At 36.5% G+C, this 25848-nt stretch overlaps 1 protein-coding gene across 6 annotated transcripts in view; it reads right to left on the reverse strand.

Annotated features, from left to right (window-relative positions):
* SCAPER (S-phase cyclin A associated protein in the ER) overlaps positions 1-25848 on the reverse strand; it is a 164389-nt gene that overhangs the window by 118014 nt on the left and 20527 nt on the right. For 3 of the 6 annotated variants that reach the window (XR_012588928.1, XM_074599597.1, XM_074599599.1), the window contains 8 exons: positions 15549-15649; positions 14101-14217; positions 12423-12583; positions 4288-4550; positions 3613-3855; positions 1925-2095; positions 1352-1427; positions 125-242 (listed from right to left, as the gene is read on the reverse strand). Coding sequence is in view for 5 of the 6 variants with exons in the window: in XM_074599597.1 (XP_074455698.1) it covers positions 125-242; positions 1352-1427; positions 1925-2095; positions 3613-3855; positions 4288-4550; positions 12423-12583; positions 14101-14217; positions 15549-15649 (1250 nt within the window). In the remaining variant the exon portion in view is untranslated. The remainder of the gene's footprint in view (positions 1-124; positions 243-1351; positions 1428-1924; positions 2096-3612; positions 3856-4287; positions 4551-12422; positions 12584-14100; positions 14218-15548; positions 15650-25848) is intronic. The other 3 variants (XM_074599600.1, XM_074599598.1, XM_074599601.1) reach the window with 1 other exon arrangement.

Raw genomic sequence — 25848 nt, forward strand, 5'->3', positions numbered from 1 at the left:
CTGATTTCTAGAACACTTTCCACCCACAGAATCAAAGAAAGTAGATTTATGAACAGTTTCAGGCAGCCATGAGTTTGGTTGCTTGCTTTCACCAGCTAATCAAGACAGGTAACAACTCTCAAACCTTTTGCGTGACGGTGACGACAGTTTCTCATGCATGTGTATTCCATGCCCAGGTGGACGTGCAGGCTCTTCTTCCACTCTGTCTCCCCAAGAATTACTCTGGCGCCATGATTCACGAGCTGTACATAAAGAAAACAAAGACTTAACTAATTTAAACACACTTTTCTGGGAGAAGTGCAATTAATAAGGCTTAGTTCCTCTTGAAGTTCTCTCCCAAATGGGTTCTCTTAAGCCTGAGCAAGGTGCAAACAGACTAAAGTATCTCTAATCCCTGTGCATTTTCAATGCTTAATGATTTTATTACACTTTTATCGAAACGTTAAGACAAAACTAGATGACAAATTTTCAAATTCTAATATAGAGATGGGGGAAGAGAGCTGAAGAACAAAGACACACAGAGACGGTCTGAACACCCAAGTCCATCTTTCCTAAGGAAATAACATAAAAAATTACATCACTTGAAATAGTATTTAGATGTTAGGGGGATCTTCTGAAACCTTAACTAGCCATGAGTAAAATGGGCGTTTTTCTACATTGTGCTGCCATTTCAACATAAGCACGGTAATATATGGAATATGAGCCAGCAGTGTGCCCAGGTGGCCAAGAAAGCCAATGGCATCCTGGCTTCTATTAGAAATAGTGTGACCAGCAGAAGTAAGGAGGTGATTGTCCCCCTGTGTTCAACACTGGTGAGGCCACACCTTGAGTATTGTGTCCAGTTCTGGGCACCTCAATACAAGAGAGATATCGAGGTGCTGGAGCGAGTGCAGAGGAGGGTAATGAAGCTGGTGAAGGGCCTGGAGAATAAATCTTATGAGGAGTGATTGAAGGAGTTGGGACTGCTTAGTTTGAGGAAGAGGAGGCTGAGGGGAGACCTCATCACTCTCTACAACTACTTGAAAGGACACTGTAGAGAGATTGGTGCTGGTCTCTTCTCACAGGTAATTAGTGATAGACCAAGAGGGAATGCGTTCAAGCTGCAGCAGGGTAGGTTTAGGCTGGACATTAGGAAAAAATTCTTCACAGAAAGAGTGGTCAGACACTGGAATAGGCTGCCCAGGGAGGTGGTGGAGTCACTATCCCTGAATGTGTTTAAGAGTCATTTAGATGTGGTGTTAGGGGATATGGTGTAGGGGAGAACTTTGTAGAGTGGGGTTGATGGTTGGACTCGATGATCCCAGGGTCTTTTCCAACTTAAATGATTTTATGATTCTACATGAAAATTTACCTTCGTAATCTGCCAGAACATCATTCCAGTCCATAGACAAACCGCAGAAAGATATGCTTCCATTGCCCATACCAGCCTGAAACGTAATATGATCCAGACAGTAAAAACATAAGCCTTAATGCACAGGTGTACACACACACACTAAACAGTGCCAACTCAGTGATACTCAGCAATGTTTCCAAACTGAACTTGCCATCTCAAAAACAGATGCTGTTCCTGCTGTTTCTGACAGTAGAGATGGAGACTTCTGCTGCACCGAGAGTAGCTCCTGTGTGGTAGCAATGAAAATAGCAAGTCCCAGCTCTCCCAGTTTCACACACAAAAACAGGCAGCAGAATGACTGCAACACCAGAGGACTTTGTACCACTCAGCAGCACAGTGCTGATGAGGTTGGTAAGACTAAATATACCTTAGACAGTATGGCATAACTATTACATGACACTATTTACTTTATCTGCATGTAAAACAGGCTACAGTAATGCAAAACCAAACACTAACAAATTCTGTATTCATACTCTGCTAACATCAAAGACCGCTTGAAGTTGGGTACTTTAAAATAAATTGAACACTCACAGAGAAATCACTATCATTGTCAGTCTCGATATTAATGTCGTTGTTTTCCTCTGCTTCAATCTCTCTAGTTAATTGCTCTTCTTCTGCAATAGCACTAGCAATGGCTTCTTCATTTGCCTTTTCCAGGCGATCTGCTAACTCTTCTTTCTTGGCAAGGACTTCTGCCATAGACTGTAGGAAACATGAAACCAGAAAAAAACCCCAAATCAGCAGCAGGTGCAAAAAAGCGGTTACCATATAGTCAATATGAATTATACATTTTGTTCAACTTCTAACTACTTGTAGTTCCTTTACTGCTATATTTTGTGTAGGTAACTGAAATATAAACCCTGCTAAAACTGTTAGCAACTATTAACTCATTTAATAGCTACGTGAAACATGAAATTAATTCTCATTCACATCATTCCAAAACATTATTACACAAACACCGTCATTAAAAGCAACAAAGGCAGTTGTTCTCTAATTATTTTTTTAAATACCTAGTCTTACGGACTAAGCAATGCACACTCCGAAACATTAATGGCATGCCCTGCTGTGACCTCCAGAGAAGGAATCATGGTCCAAAGCATTATTTAAAGATGAAAATGGATCTGCAGATGAACTGTATCTGGAAACTTTACTGTAATTAATACAACAGAATCTCAGGCTACACAACGGCAAGACAGTTAGGCAAGAATGTAAGCCTGAACATGCTGACTGATTGTCTTCGCCCTCTCTGATGTCCACTATTAACTGGTTCATTTCCACTCCAGCTACCAAACAATACGCCACAATACACAAATCAGTGTTCAAAGCAATCTAATCAGGAGTAGCAATACGCTCACAGAAGATACAGATCCCACCAAACTGTCAGCGTCCTGAACTGTTAATAACTGAGAATCGGAAACAATGTTAGTGGATGAGATACTAGAAATCATCTCTAAAAACAAACGGATACTTGACTTGGAAATTACCTAGCAGAAGTCCACTTTGTAAAAGATGATAAAGGGAAAGCGATTTACAGGAAAACAACTGCAAATTAGAATTTTAATCTGATCTCTGAAAAAAATAAAACAAAACATAACCTGAAAGCATAACCTGGATTTTACGTAGCATTACTGCAATTCTCCGCTCAGAGAACCCAGTAAAACAGACACACCTTGAAACCTGATGAATTCTACAGACAATAAAGGACATTCTTTTCAGGAAGCCACATGAAAACAGAATACTGACTTCACATTTCTTGCTTAAGAATGGCATTCATCCAAACTGCTAGTTGTATAGAAAGATCCAAGAGAGCAGTTTAGCTGGTCTTAAAAGGCAGAGGTCTACATTTGTTTCTAACAGAATTTTGATATCCCATGTGTTTCCAGTCTGAATAAGTAGAAAAATGAGCCTGACTTAAAACAACTGATAGCGGAAGGAAATGAAAAATTATGGCAGACATATATGCAAAAAAAGTAATGAGAGCACAGATCTCTCTATTCCAAGTAACACTTTCGTATATTTCTAGTTTAAGTTCAGAAACTTTATTGGAATTAAATTCTATCACAAAAAGTACCTGTGCAACAAATTATTTTTTCTACAGCAAGTACCTTATAGACTTTACAGTTTCTACAGCAGGCTAACAATAAACACTGTGCAACACAGAATGAGAAAACTAAGGCTTATATTTATTATTTACTCAGAAATCTTGTAAGATTTCTTACCAATCTGGCAGCACTCACATTTGAAATATCCGACGGATCCATTTCAGTTTCAGTTTTAGCCTTTTCTGTTTGATGCTGGTCTGTAGTATTAGTGCTTAGGGAGGATGCTTCATTAATCTGCACAGTTTTTGAAGTACAGTCAGTATTTGTGAGAACTGGAGGCATCTCAGAAACCGTTTGTGAGGAATCTCCTTGCAATGGTGTGCCAGTGCTCCCATTGTCTTCTGAGGCGTGTGCTGTGAACTAACAAGTAGCATTGACAAAATTAACAAAATGTAACACACTGATTTTTAAAGTCACTAGAGTCAAAAGGATTTTAACAAAACACCTGGTGACCTCACAGTGAGCAATGCAAATAACACCACATGTATTTCAGTTGCTCAAAACCTCGCGGAAGTTGGATCCTTCTCCCGGAAATCTTCTATGTATGACATGCGCCTAATGCTGAGTTTTTGGAAAACATGGGAAACCCATACACAGCATTGTAAAATATATGGTTCATCTCATGATTTTTAACTTGCCTATTTGTGCCAATCTCTTAATGTGTTTCCATAAATGCAACCGAAATAGCCATTATTAGTGAATAAAAACTCTAGACAACACTACCTTTAGAAAATGCTCTAAAGAAAAAGTTTCAAGATTTAAGGTTAGAGTGTGGTTCAAAATTCTACCAACCTGAGTCTTTTCAGTAAGAGGACCATCAGACTGATGGAAAGGATCTTTCTGTACAAGCTCCGTGCTTATGGATGCACCACTGTCAGTGAGTGAACTCCCACACTTATTCTCTGCTGGTGGTGAAATGACATTTTCTTTGTCACTGTCACCTTTGGACTTTTGTGATTCTGCAGCTACAGGAGTTTTTGTTGCCAAAGCTGTGGAACGAGATCGAACAGGCCTTCCACGCTGAACTGTTTCCCAGCCCTCTGCATCCTTTCGATCTACATAAAAAATAAAACACCCATTTTCAGAAAGGAAGACTTATAAATAGAAGTATCATAAACAACTATTTTATTACAGCACTACAGAAGTTACATGATAAAAATGTTCTCTTTAAAAATCAATACCAAGAAAATAAATTAAATATTTTTAGCAAAGCTTTTTACTTCAAGGAGTGCTATCAGTTCCACAAACACTGAACAACTATTCATGGGACCAGACCTGTTACTTCAAGAAGCTAAGCTGCTCATACACAAAACCATGTGAAAAACGGCAACATTTACTTAAGGGTTTTGTGCCTGTGTTGCTAGTTCACAAGGTGGTAAAGCACAACAAAGCAACCACATTCTAGTTCTTCTTTGTAGCAACAGTAATGCAAGAGGTCTTTTCTGAAAATGCAAATTGCGGACATAACTGTAGGTCTTAGTGTGGAAGGTGTTGTCCAGAATGTGGCTTACTATTCTTCCAGAAATTTTTTCTTTACTTTTTCAATTTCTTTCATTCTGATAACAAAAATACACCCATCAGTGTCAGCTTCTGGAAAATTTCTTTTCCTGAATTCCGGGAAATAGCAAAATATTGCTACAACGGGACTGCAAACTGAAGGAGAAAACAGAGTCATTTTCTTCAGTTTACTGTGATGGCTAAATAGCTGTTAAATACAACTTGCTGATCAACATTTCTGATATCTAATCTTGGTACACACCTAAAAACCCTTTAAAGTTACATTTGTCTGCCTAAAGTATCAGGTTTCAGTGTGATCAGACTTCTAGAATATCAAGGTGAACCCTACTCTCCATTTATAACATTTTTGTGGCCAGCACTTAATACCAGTACATAATTTCCCATACATCTTGAAATGACTGTGATTCTTTTGAGATGGTACAAATCACAAGTGTGAAAGGTAAGCTCATGTGTGTCTGTTTGCTGAACAAAAGTTCTTGCAAAAAACTCAAAAACTAACTATGCACAGTATTTTCCGATATACTTTTGGCATAATCTATTTTTAGGATCGTTCACATAAAGGGAAGAGAAGGGTGATTATTTTTACCTGGAGGAGAAGAGAATCCGAAAACCAACACTAAATTGCCTGCTTTACAGAGGGGAAAAAACAATCTACAATAGGAAACAACTTGTACAACAAGCTGCATTTTCTGGGTTCTAAAGCTTTTACTAACAAAGATGGTCCTGCAGCTCAGGCATAAAGATCAGAACTCAAACATTCAAGTTTAACATAAATATGAACAGCAATAAATATGAGTCTATTTAGTTGTCAAATAACATAATTTGGAACACCCAAGTGGTGGTGAGAAAACTGAATGATTTGTATATTATGATGAATTGCACGTTACCAACTTAAAGATGGACTTAAAACTTGCATTTCTAGAGATCTGATTTTTAAAAGCAAGATATAAAGTGGTGTAAAAAAAAAAAAAAAAAAGTGTTATGCTCTCTAAAACTACTGCCTGCTTTCAGTAGGAACACATGATGGTTAGGTTACCAGAAGTGAACCATCTTTATGGACTGCCCATAACATCTATATGCAGGTCAACACACCCATAAGGAGATAAGAGAACAAAATATTTTTTCTTCCTTTCAGAACATGTACGTTTATTTTAAAGCAATTTACAGTACATAAAAAGGACCTATCTCAACACTAATTTTCATGGTCAAAAATCCTTGAGACTTTTTAAATTTCCCTCCAGGGCATGTGTTTCTGGCAACTCAAATTCTGGTACCACCACTTTCACCAGAAGCGCTATGCTACAAAGCAGTGCAGCGCCACGGTCACAGGACTGTCAATAAAAATTACGATTATTTTAGGTAAAAGATAAAACTATTGTACCTACGGGACTGACACATCAGCAGTAACCAGTAAACTGGCCCAAACCAGAACTAATGGTACTTGCATACTTCGCTACCCTTGGCATCTAGTATTTTAGAAACATTAAGTGCTCATTTAACTACTGGGTTCTTTTAACATCTCAGGATGAAACACAGCAGCATAGACCAGTGGCTGGTGTTAATCATGGGTTACCAGTGAAGTTAACAGGACTGTAATGAAATTTATCTTAGCTGAGCAGCTCACACAATAGCTGTTTTCACATAACTATAAATTGTTCACAAACCTTAACAATATTGATAATATGACAGATGCAAAAAGATAATTCGATTCGATATTTTACTGTTGAAACTGTTTTTACTGTAGAAAATTTGATGTACATTTTAAAGTAAACAAAATTCCAAAACTTTGTGTGAATGACTATAGCTGATCTCTTCGGATTACTGAGAGTAACCAGAGACAGCACACCTCTGCAAAAAGCCTTTCTGTGTTCATTCCCCTTCTGTGCACTTGCACATGCTTCAGTATGCACCACTGATTAGAGAGGTGAATGGCAGTCGAAAAGATACAGATTTTATTTTTTGCTTTACCACACTTTCCATTTGACCCCTGTAAGCAACTTTGGCTTTATTTTTATTTCTTCATCTTTATATGGAAAAAATCGTATTACCTACAGGACCAAGTGATGGAAACATGTTATTACCCTCTCAGAGACAATCTTATCTCCAACAATACTCTAGGGAACAGGGTTTCAATTCCGCAAGAATCACAAACAGATTTACTGCAGAAAGCTCGAGGCACACAGCCTGGCTAGAATATGGCCCTGCGGTACACGGGACAAGGCCTGCTTAGGCACCTTGTATATCACAGCTGCTCCTACCCCACTCACTTTTGTAATTGGTAGGACCAAAAAGATTTTGCTGTATATAGCTTATGATAAAATTCGGCCAAAACACTTCTCTGGCAAGTAATATGCAGACAACAAAGACACCGTTCAGAAGCCTGCTGAAATCAGCCAAAAAACATCTATTGCTTTACTGCAGCAAGCAGACTTTTGGATTGCGATTCCTTTTTCTTATTATTTGCAAAACAATATTGTTGAAAGATTTCACTTGTATTTGTTCCAAAAATTGAAGTCAGCTCTTAAGGCATATTTTCTACATTAAAAAAGATCAGCAGATCCCTTTAGTAGTATCTACTATGTAAGGATAATTTTACTATCATCTAGATAATAAGATATATTAATCTTATATATAATTTAATAATAATTGTACTAATATCTTCTACTTTTAATAATATCTTTAATAATATCTACTGAAGTTAATTCCACCAATAAAAAAAAAAAATATTCTTGCCTGCCTTGCCTAGTTGATTTCTTGTTTCACGGCATAATTCTTAGTACTCTAAAATGATAGCATTAATCATAATAAAATTGTTCAGAGCATAGCAATGCCATAATCACACTTACTACACTACAATAAGAACGAATCTTTTACTAAGTCATACCTGTTCAATATTTATTTTGTATTTGTTCACTCTCAGATTCATAATTATAATTCAAGACTCATCCAATTATTTTAACAGCACAGAAATACTTGTGTTTGAAAGAATATTGTTTGGCGAATTCTTTAAATAGAAAACAGTTTTTAATGCAAACACGGATTCAGACTGTTGAAATATCTGGAATCAGTTTTAGCAGTTTTATGCCATTTGACAAGTAGCTGTGCAAAAAGAGTTACTTTTTCATTTTAATTCACTTATCAGTTTAGTATTCAATCACTTGCAGGCATGTTTATAACAAAAAGTTTGCACAGCCAATACATTTATTGACATTAGATCACACAGTTCCTAACCTGAAGCAAAGTAATACTCAGTAGGGCATCACCCTTCCTCCCTTCCTTCACTTCTTTCCCCATTGCCTGGAATTGTTTTCATATAGCCCGGTAGCCATCTCCACATGCAAAGCATCACATGCTTTGGGTTTGATTACTCCCAGAGTTTTGTTAATGAATAATTCATTTGACTACCTTGATCATTCTCTAGTTTCACTTGAACTTCCCTGTCCCTCCTTGCTCTTGTATTACATGGATGTGACAAGCCATCTGTTATCTTGAGGCCCTCAGAGCCACCAGGGCCCTTATTCTTTCGAAGTTACTCCATCTGGAAGAACTGGCCAAGCAGCCTTACAGGCAACATCAATAAAATAAATCTAGGCAAGCTTGTGCAAAAACTCTTAGGAGTTCTCCTCAGGAGATGAGTGTCCCTTCTTAAAAATTTACTTGCAAGTGATATACTACCAAAGCCTATTTGACCTTCCCCAGCCACTACTAAACTTCAGCCCCTATTTTATTTTCTAAATCTAAAGTAGTATTACTGGATCTGAGAGGCATTTTGTAAAACCATGATTACTTGAGAATCTCGAAGCAAATCTAGAAACATGAATTCAGTTCAAACACAGTTACAGGGCAGAAGACATGAAAACCAGAACAATAAAATAAATGAATAAAAAAAACACATGAAGAAACCGTAGTGGTGCAACAAGTAGTAATTTTACAAACCATAACAAGAGCTGATGAGTTAACAGGAGAGACTTTAATTAGAGATGTTAATTGCCAGACTACTTTTAATGGTCATTTAAAATTACAAGAGAGGGGAAAAAAAAATTAAAAAAAGAAAATTAATACAAAATTTTCAACACAAATTGTGCTTAAGAATTCGCAACCCAGTCAGGAATAAACTGTCCTTTGCTGTCTGTGATGACATTGTTCTCAACACGCAGAAGTTACATCTTCCACAAGACCAGGTGCCAGCATGTCTGAGCCCAAACCAGGACAGTTACTTTAGAGCACTGTATGTCCTGCAAAGTCTGAACTTTTAGCTACAGTACAAAGAATATCTATTCACAACTATCGACATGAGCAATTAATACAGGAAAGATAATTAATAAAACTAGATTTCAAGTCCACCATCAGAAAAAAAAACGTTCGCTATTTCCGAGAAGTTTACATGTTCTTGACTGCCCTTTCTCCTAAATTATGTACTACAAGAGAGATATGGACATACGTGCTGGAATGTGTCCAGAGAAGGGCCACGAGGATGACCAGAGGGCTGGAGCACCTCTCCTATGAGGACAGACTGAGAGAGCTGGGGTTGTTCAGTCTGGAGAAAAGAAGGCTCCGAGGAGACCTTGTAGTGGCCTACCAGTATCTTAAGGGGACCTACAAGAAAGCTGGTGAGGGACTTTTTAGGATGTCGGGTATTGGTAGGACTAGAGGGAATGGATTAAAACTAGAGACGGGTCGATTCAGATCGGACGTTAGGAAGAAGTTCTTCACCATGAGGGTGGTGAGACACTGGAACAGGTTGCCCAGAGAGGTGGTGGAAGCCCCATCCCTGGAAGTGTTCAAGGCCAGGCTGGATGGGGCTCTGAGCAACCTGATCTAGTGGGAGGCGTCCCTGCCCATGGCAGGGGTGTTGGAACTGGATGATCTTTAAGGTCCCTTCCAACCCTGACAATTCTATGATTCTCTGTACAAACAATAAAAAAATTACACTAATTGCAAGCACCTACTTCTGGTATTAATACACACTCTAAACTTGTATCACCTATCTCACCTCTTGCCACGAGCAACTGGGAATCCATTTCATGCTAGGCTATTGCCTCTGTGTACTACTGCTACTAAACCAATCTTTTCTCTTGCCACAAACTGGTCAGATAATAAGACTAGACTACGTTTCGTGCTGTAGAAAACACTCAAGCATGAAAGACAATATTATTATTCTTAAAAATTCATTAGAATATTGAGGGTAACAGTAAGTTTAACGAGGGAAATGAGATATGATGATTTAACCTAATTTAATTATGCATCCAGAAAATAAATAATTAAAGAAATATCTGGAAAAATAATGCATTTTCTCTCTCCCTAAGGACTTATTTAGCTAAATTTGGAAATTTCATCAACCATGAAACAGATACAGTATCATGGGCGATACCACTCACCTACTTCACAAAACCACTGTGAGACCTAATGATAATGCTATTGGGAAATCACTGGAGAAAAGGTGTTTTAGGGAAATCTTGCCACTGTCAGGCCCAGCTGAGCTTTAGGGCAGGCAAGAAAGCATTAGAGGGAGGCAGGAGGAGCCCTCCCTCCCACAAGGCCAGAATGCACCCAAGAGCTGCGAGTCCATTAGCTGGTGAACAGGCAGAGCAGATGATACACAAGCCTCATATCTGCTTCAATAATGCATATGAAGAGCCTTTGTGAGTCCCTTTGCGTCAACTTCACAGATTCTCTTGTGCTCCAATCAGTGAGGTTAATCTGATTTTACCAAAGTGATTCTAGCCTCCATACAAAGGATAACATGCTCCTAAAGAGAATCTGAATCGTTAAAAACATTACAATTCAGCCATGTGAAAACAATTTTAATTCTCCAATGTTGAATGTTAGAGATAAGAGATTCTTAAGAAAAAACAAAGCCTCTAGAAGAAGTGACTGTTATTTCTTAAAATGAAGTGTTTCACGTCTGAACTGTATAGTACATTTAATTTTGAAAATTACTGAACACTTACAGGCCAGTACTAAAGGACCTAAGTGGTTTTGCTCTTTTTGGAGCTCATCAGCTATAGGTAAATGCCAGTAAAACAGCACAACACTGACTCTTCAACCCTTTAAATGCCTAAAATTAGCATAAGGGTAAGGCCTTTTGTTTTCCTTTTAGCCTCTTAAAAATGTGTTATCCATATGGAAGTGCAGATCAGTTTTATTCCCTGTGTAGCTAATAAAATTCTCCATATACACAAGAATGTCTAATAAAGGTATTTTAACAACAGCTTGGAGTCTGTCACTTTAACATGAGTGATAATCAACAGAAAAAGGTTTCGTTATGAATAGCATCAACTACTGGCAAAAATTAAAAGTGGAATTACACCTTCAGTTACAGTGCTGAAAACTCAGCGAAAGGGCTACTGTTCTCTCACCAGCTCACTGCAACTATAGACAGCAAGGAATTCCCTCATGCAAACAGCATCAATCAATACCCATTCAAACAACCATTTTTAGAGTACGGCTTTGGTTATTCTTTTCTAAGCACAAGAATCCACAAGCTGCTGAACTCACTTATGTTAAATTGCAAGACACTTGGATAAGGTAGTTTAGTTCCATAATATACCACAAGTCTCCAAACCACTATACGTGACTTCTACTACTACTAGGTTGAACATAAAACTATCTTAAATTAATACATGCTTTTCCAGTAATTTTTCTTTAAATAAATAAAAAAATAAATAAATTATAAACATTTCTTTTTAATTTCTTTCAGAATATCCAGTTCTACATCCTGCCTGCTGATTTTGCACGAAGTCATCCAGGACCACACATGAAAAAAATAAATGGAAAAAATGCATCTCTGAAGACAATCTCATGGTTCCAGTGTGTGCAAAGAAACTAACTTTATAAACCAAATGGTAAAGCTTTTTATGTTTACAACTAGACAAATCTCTTCTAGAACAAAAGACTCTGCATCAAACGTTCTCCAAGGAGAATCTTTAGAGAAACAATTCATAACTGAATGTGGTAACTCTTGTCTTCAAAGAACAAAACATCACTTGTTACTTCAGCACAGTTCTAATAACATCGTCTCCCTGGGCACATAAAAATATCTTGAGCTCTTTTACAGATTCCTGGACACACATTATTCTTTATATTGTTAAACCATTCCAAATTGCAGTCAGTTAGATTGTTAGTTTGTGACCAAAGACCTTCTGTTTCTCAAAATATGTACCAGTATTTTAACAGATCAAATTCTAGTTAGTGGAAATACAGTGGAATGTTACCTACACATGAAAACACAACTTTGTCTCAAACTTAACTATTACAATATAAGGCTGCATTAATCTTTTATCTCAATACTTAAACATTGTATTTTGCAAAATTAGACTTAATTTTGGTTTGAAAATGGGTCATCACCCCGAACTAACTTTATGCCACACATTTTGCGAAAATAACTTAAGTCACTTAAAGAGACTTGCCATTTTTCCGTGATGACTTCTGTGCTGGAGGTGGCAGACAGGTTTGTGCTGTCACTAGCTCAGGGTTGGCAGCTTTCGTTCCATGATTGGCTTTTACCTTATCAGCCCAACTTACACCAGAAGGAGCCAGGCGTGTTGCAGAAATTGTCACTGCAGGGTTCCTAAATGAAAGTCATAGCTCTTTTTACTGTCTAATCAAATAACAAAATGGTTCATTAGAAAACTTTGTCAGGACACTCACTCAATCTTGGCGTCCAATGATTGGGAAGAGATGAAGATGACCAAAGGTATGAACTTCTACAGTGGTACACCACCACCTTCTCTTCTGTCCTCTATTCCTTTCCTAATAATTCCTAGCATTCTGTCAAACATTTCCATAGTACCAAGTATGTCTAATCCCTTATTTTCTATCCTATTTTCTCAAACACACAAAATACTGTAGTTGTCTGGTGTTGCCTTGAGACAGACAAGCAGACTAAGACAGAAGAAAAAGTCTGCAAGTCCGAAGGACAGAAAACTCATCTTGTTATCAGCTGCTTTAAAACACACAGTTGCTAATCATCTCCCTGTGATGGTGAATAAAACAGCTCCAGTAACAACAGCGACATATAATTACATACAAAAAAAGGCTTAGCTGAAAAACATCATTATGCTGACCTGTTGTTTATGTTCTAATAAAAAGAAGAGTATTGATTTCCACCAGATTCAACTTTTTCATGTGACTACTTATGCGTATTTTCTCCCCATCATCATGCATTTAAGCAGACACCTCTCAAATATTGTCAGTTAAGTATCAATACATACATTACAAAGAGAATAGCACCATTGGAGCAATTTTTCGAAGCAGACTTTGTAGTATTTTTGCAGAAATATTTTATATTCAAAATTTAAGAGAGCTCAATACTCAGAGGGTACTGACCAAACATTCTAATATTACATCTCTGCTGAGGACATTGTAACCACTTATGAAACAATATAGATGTGCTCTAGGTTCCAACAAACCTGACTGAATAAAAAAAAAAAAACGCACCCTGAGAAAGATTTAAATTGGACATATACATACTCTCCAGAACTGAAACAGCACCAGACTGTGCTGCTCTAAACTGGTGTTTATGCACATTTTTGCTGAATTGCTTTCAAGCAATCATTTTCATTTTAACAAGTAAAAGATGCTTTATTGTAGTATACAATATGCTCTATATTTAAACTAGTATCAGTTTTGCTAGTCATCAGAATCATAATAATCTCACTTTACATTCACTCTTTTTTACCTGTATTTACTGTTGCACACTCGGTTGATTACTTGCATTGCATGCACTGGCAATTTTAAATGCCAGCTACAGATATTTCGACCTTTTTTAGTCTTGTAGTGGGAAGAGAGTACTAAACAGATAACATGAAATACACTAATTGTATTTTATCTTCAGGTCTTTGGAATGACCAGTAATTAAATACATAATGAAATAAGTAAAACATTAAGTCCTTGATACGATTTTCTGTTACAGAAAAAAGCACTGTTACCATGTGCTTTTCTTCCATGAATGAAAATAATTGCATGTATGACTTAATAAACAGCAAAACAATATATTGATTATTATAGAAAAATATTGTATTCATGAACTCTGCTTCAAATGAATCTTTATTTTAGCTTTAATAAACTTCTGATCTGGTTTCATACCCAAAATTTAAACTTCTTCGAGCATTTGATGTCACACTAATTCTATCTGTTGACGGACTTGGAATCACATGGCGTCCCGGAGACATTTTCTTTACTTCCCAGGCTAATGAAGTAGGTCTGCAAATTCAGGAAAGAAACGTTTAAAAATAAAATTTGCAATAGCTATTCCTCTATCAGCTTAAAGGAAAAAAAGCACCAACAAATGCTATAAAGTATTAATGAATACTGATTAATTTAGTCATACATCTTAGCAATTATTTCTACACTAACTCTAAACCATATTAACCAGACTCATATAAAAAAAATAATCATACTCTAAGACTACAATGCTTATTATAATGTCAATGTGGGACTAAACATCAAACCAGTCAAAAGGAAAGGATCAGAGGTAGGACTGGAAATATCCTCTAGTTCTAATGACAATAACCATGCACATAAAAGGCCACAACCATTTAAGATACCCTATGTTGTCCTATCCTGTGTAACAGAGCACTCAATACAGTTTAAGTGCTGCTTTGGTTAATAAAGGTATCAAATATCTCCAGAACACTAAAAAAAACTTTAGAACTAACCAAATATATCACCATCCACTCCTCCTATTATTATTCTATCGACATACGAAACTTTGTCCGCAATAACATTTACTGAGAAATGTCTACTTGCAAAGCTAACTGAACAGGCTGGTTTAAGTTAACTGCCACTAACATAAAATGTTATCATCCCACCAGACCTAATTTGAGGCGAAAGCCAGGGTAGCAGTTTCATTACGTATCTCATTGAAGCTGATGCTGTTTTCCTTTTTAACTCTTGCTCCTGAAGCTATCTGATTACATGAAAATTACTACTGCCATTTAAAAACAACATCGAACTTGCAGGACTCAGCGCTGGTGAAGACAGATTCAGAAAAACACTTACAGAAATTATTTTTTAACTGGTTCCAGTAGTACTAGTAGCATTAACAATCTATAATTGACTAATGAAACCACTCTGTCATATTTGGTGTACTTTTTTTTTTCTACCTAGGCAGATTAGCGATTGAACTAGAGTGTATCACTGCACACATACTACAGGTCTCCCATCTCCTACATGCACAGATTATACCAGCAAAACCCTACTTCTATTTACCTCTCAAAGCTAAAACTTAGGCATTGAGGCACAAATTCAACACTAGGCTCAAACTGTAATGACGTAATCAGTTTTACCTTTCTGATACTATACTTCCAAACCCTTCAGCATTTCCAGCACAGCTATTCATTGATAGAACTACCAGGGAGGATAAAATCCCCTCTGTGTCCTCACACCAATTCTGTCCAAAAGGAAGATTTCCTTCCTGATGCCCCAGAGCAAACATTAAAATTGGTACTATTTGCTGAATCTCTGCTACAAAATGAAGTTTACTATGAGACAGTATTTGGATGTAGATTAAAAAAATATATAAGTTTAATTACCTGCTTTGAGCATCAGCTTTTTCTAGCTTCTCCTGTAGCTGTATCCAGTCAATCAATGCTTTGAAGTCCCTTACATAGTTATCAAGCATCATCAGGACTTCCTGAAAAGCAACCATTACATCAGCCTTTGTATTTAAAAAACAATCTCCCCCCAATAAAGGAACTGAAAAGAAAGTAGAAAATTTACTACCCTGTACACAAAAAAGCAAAAAAGAATCCTGGGATCCCTGCCCTAGAAAATATTAGTTCTTAGGCCTCCGAAGTTGAGCAAACCGTATCTTGTTCCTGCGGACCCTCAAGTGTGCAGAACTTTCAAGTGATGTCTGCTTCTGCAAGTCCAGATTAATGACAGATATTCTACTGTCACCTGAGATTATCAGCACTATTGTATTAATACAGCAGTTTTTAATCAAAAAGACTCTCAGGGTGATATTTTGAGAGGCAAAAAGACAAAGACCACAGCACCATACTTGGTTTATAAAATCATCATCTTTGACATAAACTTACTGAGAAATAAACAAGATATTTGCAAGATGCAAAGTTTACATTCTCTTCTCCGATAAGCACACTTTAACAGGTGAAAAAAAAGTCATTAATTGCACATTCTTGTCTATGGAATAATTACGTGTCCAGAACCTAGAACTCCAGTACTCAGATTATATTTCTTGACCATTACAAACCAATTAATTTTTTACAATTTTAAAAATTACTTTCAAACTATATGGAGTTATTGAAGAATTTACGCATTTTTACGTGAATTAATCACTGAAAGCTGTAGTCATGAACATATTTTATGGCTTGCATGACTTACACATTATCATAAAATAACACAACTGGAAGGACTCTTAAGAGCAATCTAGTCCATCTCATAATTACTGGGTAGGATTAAACATACACTGTCAGAAATGATGTGGGCATGCTGGAGTTTTATTCAAAAATTGCAAAATCTTGATTAAGTAGTTAGAATCTTGTAAATTGCGTGCTGGTCTCTAGCAAATAAAATTAGCTTTTATGAAGAGACATAAAATTAACTTGACTTCACACTATATCAGGAAGAAATTGATAGATAAAATGCCAGTGGCTGAACAGTAGGAAACTAAAAGACTTGTTTCTGATAAAAATATCCTTAACTTTCCGAAATTATTGACTATACCTACTGATTCCCAGTTTGGTTAAACGTACAAGTGTAGTAAGTATAGTAAGGTCAGATTACATACGGAAACAATAAAAAATTAAAAGATAAATTGGGATCTTGCAGTCTTTATTTGGACAATACTGCCATTTTTTCACAGCAAAGCAGAGCAAAAGACCGTATAATTAAACTCTTGCTTTGTTCCCTGAGCAAACTATAGTTATCTGCTGTCACCAGTAGGGAAAAAAGCAATTCTTCACCATGCAGGAAGCTGGGAAATCACTTATATTCTACATATAAACTCAAAAATCATTTATTGAATGTGACGAAAACCACACAGACCATCACAGCCCAGAGGCATAGAGCACATTCTCAGCAGAGCTGATGAGCACCCAAGGAAGCACACCAATGCATTTCTAAAGGAGATAGTTCGAGATCACATCAATCAGAAATAGAAACTTTCATAACTACTCTTCCAAAGACAAGAAAAATGTATACTGTACGCTGTGATGACAACATGTTGAAAATAATAAAAATCCATAAATGAAGGTTGAATTTTATGAAAACTTAGACCAATTTCACAGGCCCCGTTTAAAATACAGGCATAATTTCATGGTATAAGGAAAAACACTAATGACAAAGTGTTGCTGTTTTGCAAATTCTTTGTAATGTCAAAGTTATTCCCGTTGGTATTAAGAGAAATCTCTGCTCAAAGCAAATAATTATTACTTTAAAATATTTTAGAAACAATTACAAATGAAAATGTATTGGTTCCTAAGTGTATAATTACGAATTTTAACAGTAAAACTTTAACACTGGAAACAGTAAAAACACTCTACTACAATACAGGTAACTAATGCACATTTTTGTAGCATCACATCCTATTCATCTTTACTTTTACTTGTTCTGTTAATAGAAAAATGACCCTTAATGTATGCAAAAAGCCTTTATTATAAAATTATATGGATGGAAAAAATTCATTTTGTGTAACACAAATTCAAGTTTGAAATTCAGCCTCAGTTTTCACATAAGTATCCGCTTAACTACTACGTATGACAGATCTAGAGCATATGCTGGTTGTTATAAGGGAAAAGTCACAAGAAAGTCAAACACAAGGGAAACCAAACGGAACACCACTGCTGATGTAAAAGTTGCTCTTTGTTTTGAAATATTCCACAAAAAAGGCAACAAAAGTCTTTCTTACAAGGCAGTCGCTTTACAGCACCAAAATAATTCTTAAGTCTGCTACAAGAAATGAACAAGTCAAGTATTTTAGCCAGTTCTTTTTTCAGTTTCACTAATAAAATTTCAGTTTTCTAATTCAATTCATGTCCATTTAAGTTAGCCCACACTAAGCTGTGCTGACTGTTACTAACAATAAGAGCATAGAAAGCAAAATTTAATTCTGAATCATTTACTTTTCAAGACTGCCACTGAGATATTCCTCACAAAAAAATAAGAATAAATCTGAATATGAGTTATATTTCTGAAGTTAGTCAGCACAGGGGGGAAAAATACAATAAATGGCTTAACCTATTTTAAGGAATGTTTAGCTACACATTATCAGAAATGATCAGAGCAGAACCATGCAGCTGTAACCCGAGTCATGTTTTACGAACAAGGGAATACAAACAAGACAAGCAGCTGGAGCGGCCCCATATTCACTGATGCGCATCTTTCTCCCTAAAGCTATGAGGGCCATTTTGTCAAGCAGGATGAAGCAGAACAAAAGTGGCTCTGAAAGCGCCGTTACAGGCATCCAGATAACTACATATAGATGTACAGCTAAAATTACCAATTAGTTTACCAATTGGCTGCAACGGATTCGATTGGTTTGTAATTAATTCTAGTTACTGGCGCATACAGCAGGACGGTTGGCGCCATCCCTTTGTCCTACTGACACACAATCCTGGCGTGCAGGGCTCTGGGGTCTTGGACATCAATACGGCTCTCCAGCTCACCTACCCTGCCCAGTGTAGCAGATATACCCTGTGGTGCTGAAGCAGTGGAAACTTGTACCACTTGAGAAGGTGCTGACAAAAAAGAACCTTTATGAGGTAGACTACGGCTGCACTAGAGTCAAAACAATTTTAAATCCCATTATTTTTCAAGGTCATATCCATCCTATACCATTTTTAAAGAGCGAGTTCAAACTAAAAAAGAAAGTAATACTGTTAAAAAACAACACTCAAAGGAAAATCGGTGACATAAAACTAAAAACACTCACAATACGGCTCCTGTTTCTTTCTCCCCTCTGTTCAATTCTCTGATCAATACTCCTGCACGTCAAAAAGCTCTTTTTGTGCTTTTCCTTCTTTTCTCCAGCTCCCAGTCATTCCTTTGGTTTCTACATATTTATCTTAAAGTTGTACTTCTAGTATTTTCAATGGGGTGATAATATTAATTACTTTGCAATCAAGAAGGATCTCTAATATACAGAGGAGCTACATCAAAATAATCCTATATTCCTGAATCAGGAAAATCTTGACTTAGGTCCTAGATAGGCCTATTATAATCCTTAAAAACTGAAGTTCACTTTGTTTGGAAATCCCATAACAGCTTTGAAACGTCGTCTTCTCCATTTATTCTCCCATTCTCAAACAAGGAGGAAAACAGGGTAGCATGGAAAATTGTAGAATTTTTAAGGCTACTGCAATTCAAAATAGTAAAATGTATGTCAGAAAAATTAACTCAGACAGCACATCTGTACTTTAGCTTGTTCTCAAGGCTAGAAATGTGTGCCTTATTTTACAAACTGTGCATACTTTATACTGTTTCATTATTTATACTGAATCTTTTAGATTACGTATTTACCAAAATAAACTTCATTTTCTTGTACTGGAGTACATTTTTACCAGGCAACCTAAGTTCCTTCTTTCCTTCTTTAAATTTATGTTTTTAAGGCTAACCGAGTGTTTTAGTAATTTGACAGAAAAAAACTGCTTCAAAAAATTCCTTGTAGCCTTTTTCATTCAGTTGAATTACAAACACTTAAAGCCAGCTCTGGGGTTAGGTTAAACGAAGATGATTGCCAAAGCAGTTCTTACAGCTTTGGGAAAGGATGAAAGGAAGCAGCTCCTCTAGGCAAAGGACTCTCATTATACCAACGTCAGAATATGGTAGGTAATATTTAAAAAATAAAAAAAACCCACAGAATAATTTTCCAGGAACAAAAATCTAAAAGTCTAAAGTTCTCCCAATTGGTGTGCCTTTTTAAACGCTCTCGCACTAGCCTTGCGGAAGCCACTAAGCATTAAACTCTAGATTGTAAAGCTGCAGGAACACATGGCCTCTGAGATCCAAGCATGAAATGCACCATATCTGACCCGTTTGTTCCTCATTGATTCACCTACAACACGACAGCCATAATCCACTATCTGCCAAGGATGTGCTCCTGAGAAGTAAATTTTCTCCACAAGAATGAATATCATGGTCAGGGTGCACACGCAGGGACTTAATCACACAATTTATTTACACCAGAAACGTAAAAAAATAATAATAATAATAATAAAAAAATATATATACACGCACACACGATGTGAAGGATGGAGAGGCAGTACAGGATTATCCAGACTGCCAACTGGAAGAGATGCTGGCTTTTCAGTATCTGGCTTTATAGAATAGATTACCATTCTGAAAGATCTCACCCATTTCCATCTGTGAGACTGAACGCACAATCATTACCCTGTTTTCCTGTCCTTCACTGCTGACAGATGACAACAACGAAAATGTAAATGTCCAAAAAGAGGCAGGAGAAATGCTCACAAAAGAGATTTTCACTTAGCGTTAGCACAATACCATCACAGGGTATTTATTTAGAAAGAGACATAAACATACTCTTCCTAAATATCTCCAAATTCAGATACAGAAGGCATGTACTTTTTATAAGTGAGTGGTAAGTGGCAGCCTAGCACGCTTCTGACATATTCCAACTGCAGAATTAGACCTTCTCAAACATACTTTGAGAATTTTGAGAATTCCATATATTATGGAATATATATTCCATAAAACCTATTGATCTGAAAGACTGTCTTGTGACTAACACGGAAAAGAATTATACATGTTCTAATACGTAAATAACTTGCATAGGCTTTCAGGGAAACTCATAATCACCTTGGTTTTATTGAATGAAAAAAAGAATAGATTCAGTCATACAGAATACTTCATTCCATGCTTAAATTCTCCTAACTCAAAACGTTCTAGAGGTTCAAATAATGAAGGTATCAGTACAACAAGGTATTAAGTTAATGCTCATTATGGTTAAAAAACTGCTAGAAATACACTTAAAAGAGGACTCTAGTGGGGAAACAATTGGCAATTAAAAGAATTTAGGTGTAAAAAGCAAAAGACGCTGAATAAATCTTAATTAAAAAACACTTGCAGATTTTGCAGTTTGGGTCATTTGGGTTTTGGGGTTTTTGGTGGTGTTTTATTTTTGGTTTTATTTTTGGTTTTGTTTGTTTTTTAATTCCTTTGTAAACAAAGATTTTTTTCACCCAGAGACCTAGAGGAATCCAGGACACTGGAACAAGAATAACGTACCTACACAGAATACTTAGAGGTCTGTGTTGAGGAAATAAATTACTTCTTGGGAGACCTTTCTTAGGGTTTGTAGTGCTACAAGGGAATATGTGAAATTCACAAATAACAAATTACCTCTCCCAAAAAGCCTTAAGTATCAAACCCTGATTCTGTATTTTTCCCTCCCTTGATCCAGGTACTTTTCACATTTGTAAAACTGAAAAGTTTGGAAAAAAAAAAATCAAAACTCATCCTCCAAAACAGTAAAATGGACAGTGTTGCACTGGCTCTTCTCAGTGGAAATGGGATCAAGATCCCATTTGGATCAACTTGACCATCATACCGAATTCTTGCAGATTTCCTTTTCAGTGAAGTTAGGAAAATCTTGGGGTTTCTACCTTCAGCTCCAACATGTTTAGAAACAGTTTTATTTTCTTGGCTGTCTGAAAAGTCAGTAATCAGCCTGGATGACCATGAGTCTCAGCCTGCATGCATAGATTGAAATCATCACAATTAGCATAGCCGGAACCAAAAGCAGCCCTCACAAGGCAATCTCAGCAAAAGAGGCTAACGAAGCAAGTTCCTCTCTCCTTCTGGGAGGCCTTCAATCAACTCAGACTCTCTCACAGATATCACCCTGATTGGAAGGCATTAACTAAAGTTGTTTCAGCTGGTTCTCTCGCATAATAACATCATGCAACATATCAAATCTTTTAAGGGAACGGCTTTACTCTTTAGAGTATTTGTGCTGTCTATGAGAATCAGAACAACAGAACCTCATTGTTGAATTTTCCATTTTATAAGAGGGAATAAGAATCTCAAGCAGAATGAAACTGATTTCACTGAACTATACTCAAGGCAGACTGATTTAAGAATGTATGTGTAAGAATTAGAAAGAAGGAGAGAAACTACCGTTGCCAAAACCTTATAGAAATCAATTCATTTCCACCAAATAGGTAGAAAGATAAAAGTTTGCACAAGCACTAAGTAATGCTAAACAGCAACTTTAAAAGAATATAAAACTAAATTTTCACATCATAAAATTCAGGTTTTTGAAAGATAAAAAAACACAAACAGGCAGCTGAAGCCATTAATTCTTCCTAGGAGAAAAAAACCCAGAAGAATTAAATTTGAAGTAGTTTGAGATTCTTCTAGACGTACCCACAGCCTTAGCTGCTGGATCCAGTTGCTCAAACTCTATCAATAAGAGTTTTATATATGCATGTGATGTGTTGTTTCTTTTATATATATATTTTTTATATATATATAAAACCAAAAACAAACAAAAAAAAACCCCACTGAGTTGCAGAGACACCTGAAGACCATAAAAGAACAGCAGCAGAAGACACATTTCTCTCTTGCTTTAGTCAAAATTCCATTGGCTGGAATTCCAAAACTGGCTGCGGAATCTGCCTTTCTCCTTCCACAAATAATTTTGGGCTTGTTTCCTTTTAGCATACAGAAAGCAATTTAAAGGTATTACTAATTCCTTTCTGCTTAAGCTCACCACCCAAAACTAGAAAATATTAGGTAATAAAACATTCATATAAATATTAGACAGACAGAAACCTAACTGATGTATAGAATACCCACACAATTTGCATTTTGAAATGTTGGAAGGTTAAAATAGCCAAATCTATTAGACTATATCCAATCACTATTGCACAAACTGATTTATGTACAGTAAAATGATGCTTCAACTTGAGAAATAATTCAGTCGTGTTCATTATATCTTTATATACAAAGCACCAAAGCCGTATCTATATATATCTATATACATGATTCGAGAGTTCTCAATTCCAAATCAATAGCAAAATACCAACCTCAGCAGTGCCCAAAGCTGAGAGAAAATATACACAACCACTGATCCTCTTACACACATTTCCACTGTTTGTATCCTTACCACAAGCCTTTCGTCTGCAGTTTCAACCACAACCAGCCACTAGAGCCCTTTCCGATTTGGGAGCATCAAACATTATCTTCAGTGACAATGTAATCAATAAAACTATACCAACTTGTAAGAATACAAGAGAGCAAAGGTACAAAATCCAAAAGAAAATTTTATACCAGATTAATTCAAAGGTTTTAAATGCCAGAAGTTGTCACACTTCATTTTTACACAGCCTTCTTTTAATACAATCTTTATACAACTAAAATGTTTAAACAGAACAGCACAGCCCCATTTGACCAAGAAATAAGTTTGAGGAGATGGTACTTCATGAAAAGACCTAACAAGATATTCTGTCAAATGAGTTTGGAAAGTAAATAGAGAAATGTGGCCATATGAAATTCTCATTTATCAAAATCATCTCAGTTCTTTAGGTAGAAATACATTAAACCATTTTCAACTGACCTGATGTGTCTGTTGGTATCTCTTGTAACATTTTAACCACTAGATACTTTTCTTTGTAGTATAAAAAGTTTGCAAAAAAACAGCATAAAAATGAAGCTAATCCATTCTCATTTTTAGAATGAGCTTTAGTGAAAGTTTATTATAAATGGAATTTTCATCTTAAATTTAAAAGATTCAGAAGACAAGTACTGCCATACGTAAAAAAGGAAAAGCTAGCTGAACTCCTCCTGCCCAAATTAAAAAACCAAACCAACAAACAAAAAAACCCACAACAGACCATCAAGCAAAAAAAGCCTAAATTGATCTGCAAACTGTGGATCTAGTGGAGCCTTTTTTCTCATTATCTCCTTACTGGTTTCTCTGGTGCCAGAAATGACATAATGACATGCACTTCAATTAATTCTTATTAAAAAAACCCAAAACCAACAAAGCAAAAAACACCACCACACACAATCCCTCTTTCCTCAGTTGGTGAATTCATGTTCTCTTGTTCTCTCTCTGAATTCCCTGGTGTTTAATAAGGATTGAGCGGCAGTTTTTTCTGCAATGTGAACCTTTAACAGGATGTCTTCTTCCAAGCTAGTCACCTACCTCTCATGAAATGTATAAGGACTAAATTAATTTAAATTGGTCCACTGATATTAAAAGTTATGGCAGGGATAACAGAAAATCATGGATGGACAAGGACAGCCAAGACACACCACTTTAAACCTGGCCTCCTAAGTCCAAAAGCTTACCAAAAGGATTATACACATCCACATTATTTTCCTGCCAATGAAGCTTAACATGTTTTGCCATGCCACATCTGCATTATTGGATTTCTGCTGATGACAGCAGAGTTGGGGAGATACCTCATTAGACCACACAGAATTCATAACCAGAGGCATAAAATGACTTTGCATCCTCCCAATCCTGCACATTCAAACGGTCGGAGCCATCCCTGGAGTAACACGCAGAACCTTGCTACAGCCATCTTTACCACAAAAGCAGAAACCCAAGCTGGCACAAAACAGGGAATCTAGATTCTGTTCACTGCTTTCATATTTTCAGCTAGCAAGAAAAGGCACGACCAGAGATCTTGCAAGATCTGGCCAGGCAGCATCAGAACAGTCAATACAAATTATGAAACTTGGTGCTTGGTAGTAACGTGATGGCAATGTATATAGGATGACCAAAGCCAAGGCAATAAAACAACTACGCGTTTTAGATAAGCAAATTAGGATTATTTACCTGGAGTCACATGTGGACAAACTGTAATGATCAAACTCAAGAGACTGAGGTAAGCTATTTTAAACACAGAATGTAGGCCTTCCACTAAGCTACATGAATTCTTGAAACAATATCACGAGTGCTTTTCAAATACCATTTCCCAACTGAACTCCGAGTCTAGATCAGTATTTTAATTTATGAACTCCTAAAAGCTTGAGGTACTACAGTAAACACTTTCTATATATTCCATAATATGAAAGCTGCACTTAGACAAGGTATTTCAGTTGACGGAGGACAGCAATCATCAGCTTTTCAGGATCAGAGGTGACGAAGACTCACAGTTTCCACAAGGATCTATTGTTTGTTATCACTAGTAATCCATATAAAATTAAAACATACCTCCATGCTAATGATGAGTTTCATCACTCCTTAGTTGAAGCCTATGTGTGTAGTACCAGAAATGTTATACGCCTATCTGTTACAAGTATGTATAACAGTCACTTCAAAAGACAGCAATTACGGCGCTCTGCTGTAAGCGATGAGCTAGAACACATGGACAACATCAACTCTGGTAGAAACTGGACTGTATCTGTCAACAATAACCACCCCAAAACAAATAATAGCAATCAACAGAACTGATAAAAGTAATTATTAGTAAAAATAATTTGCAAGACTCAACAGTTCTGGACTTCACAGCTTAATTAATAAAAATTTTAGTAATTTATCAAAAGAGTAACCATCATCATTTAACAGTAACCTTGAAAAGAAAATCTCACAGACAAAAGACCACAGCACCGACGCATATCCCAGCTACTCAGGTAAGGTACTTCGTGTGCTGAGAGGAAAAGATCTTTTAAAAGGTAAAAGCAACATGAATGTTACATAAGTTTTACAACACATGACATTGGACTACCCTGTTTACTCCTTTTTGTTTCTTTCCACCCCTGTTTTGCAAACAAGTAACATGATACACACAGATACATACATCACTGTCAAGTGGCTACTAAAATGAAGACTTTTCACTTAGGCTATGTAATATCCCCATCCGAGAACAGATCAAGTAGCATGATTAAAATGCTGAATGA

This window comes from Larus michahellis, chromosome 9 (genome assembly GCF_964199755.1).
Source record: "Larus michahellis chromosome 9, bLarMic1.1, whole genome shotgun sequence".
Lineage (NCBI taxonomy): Eukaryota > Metazoa > Chordata > Aves > Charadriiformes > Laridae > Larus > Larus michahellis.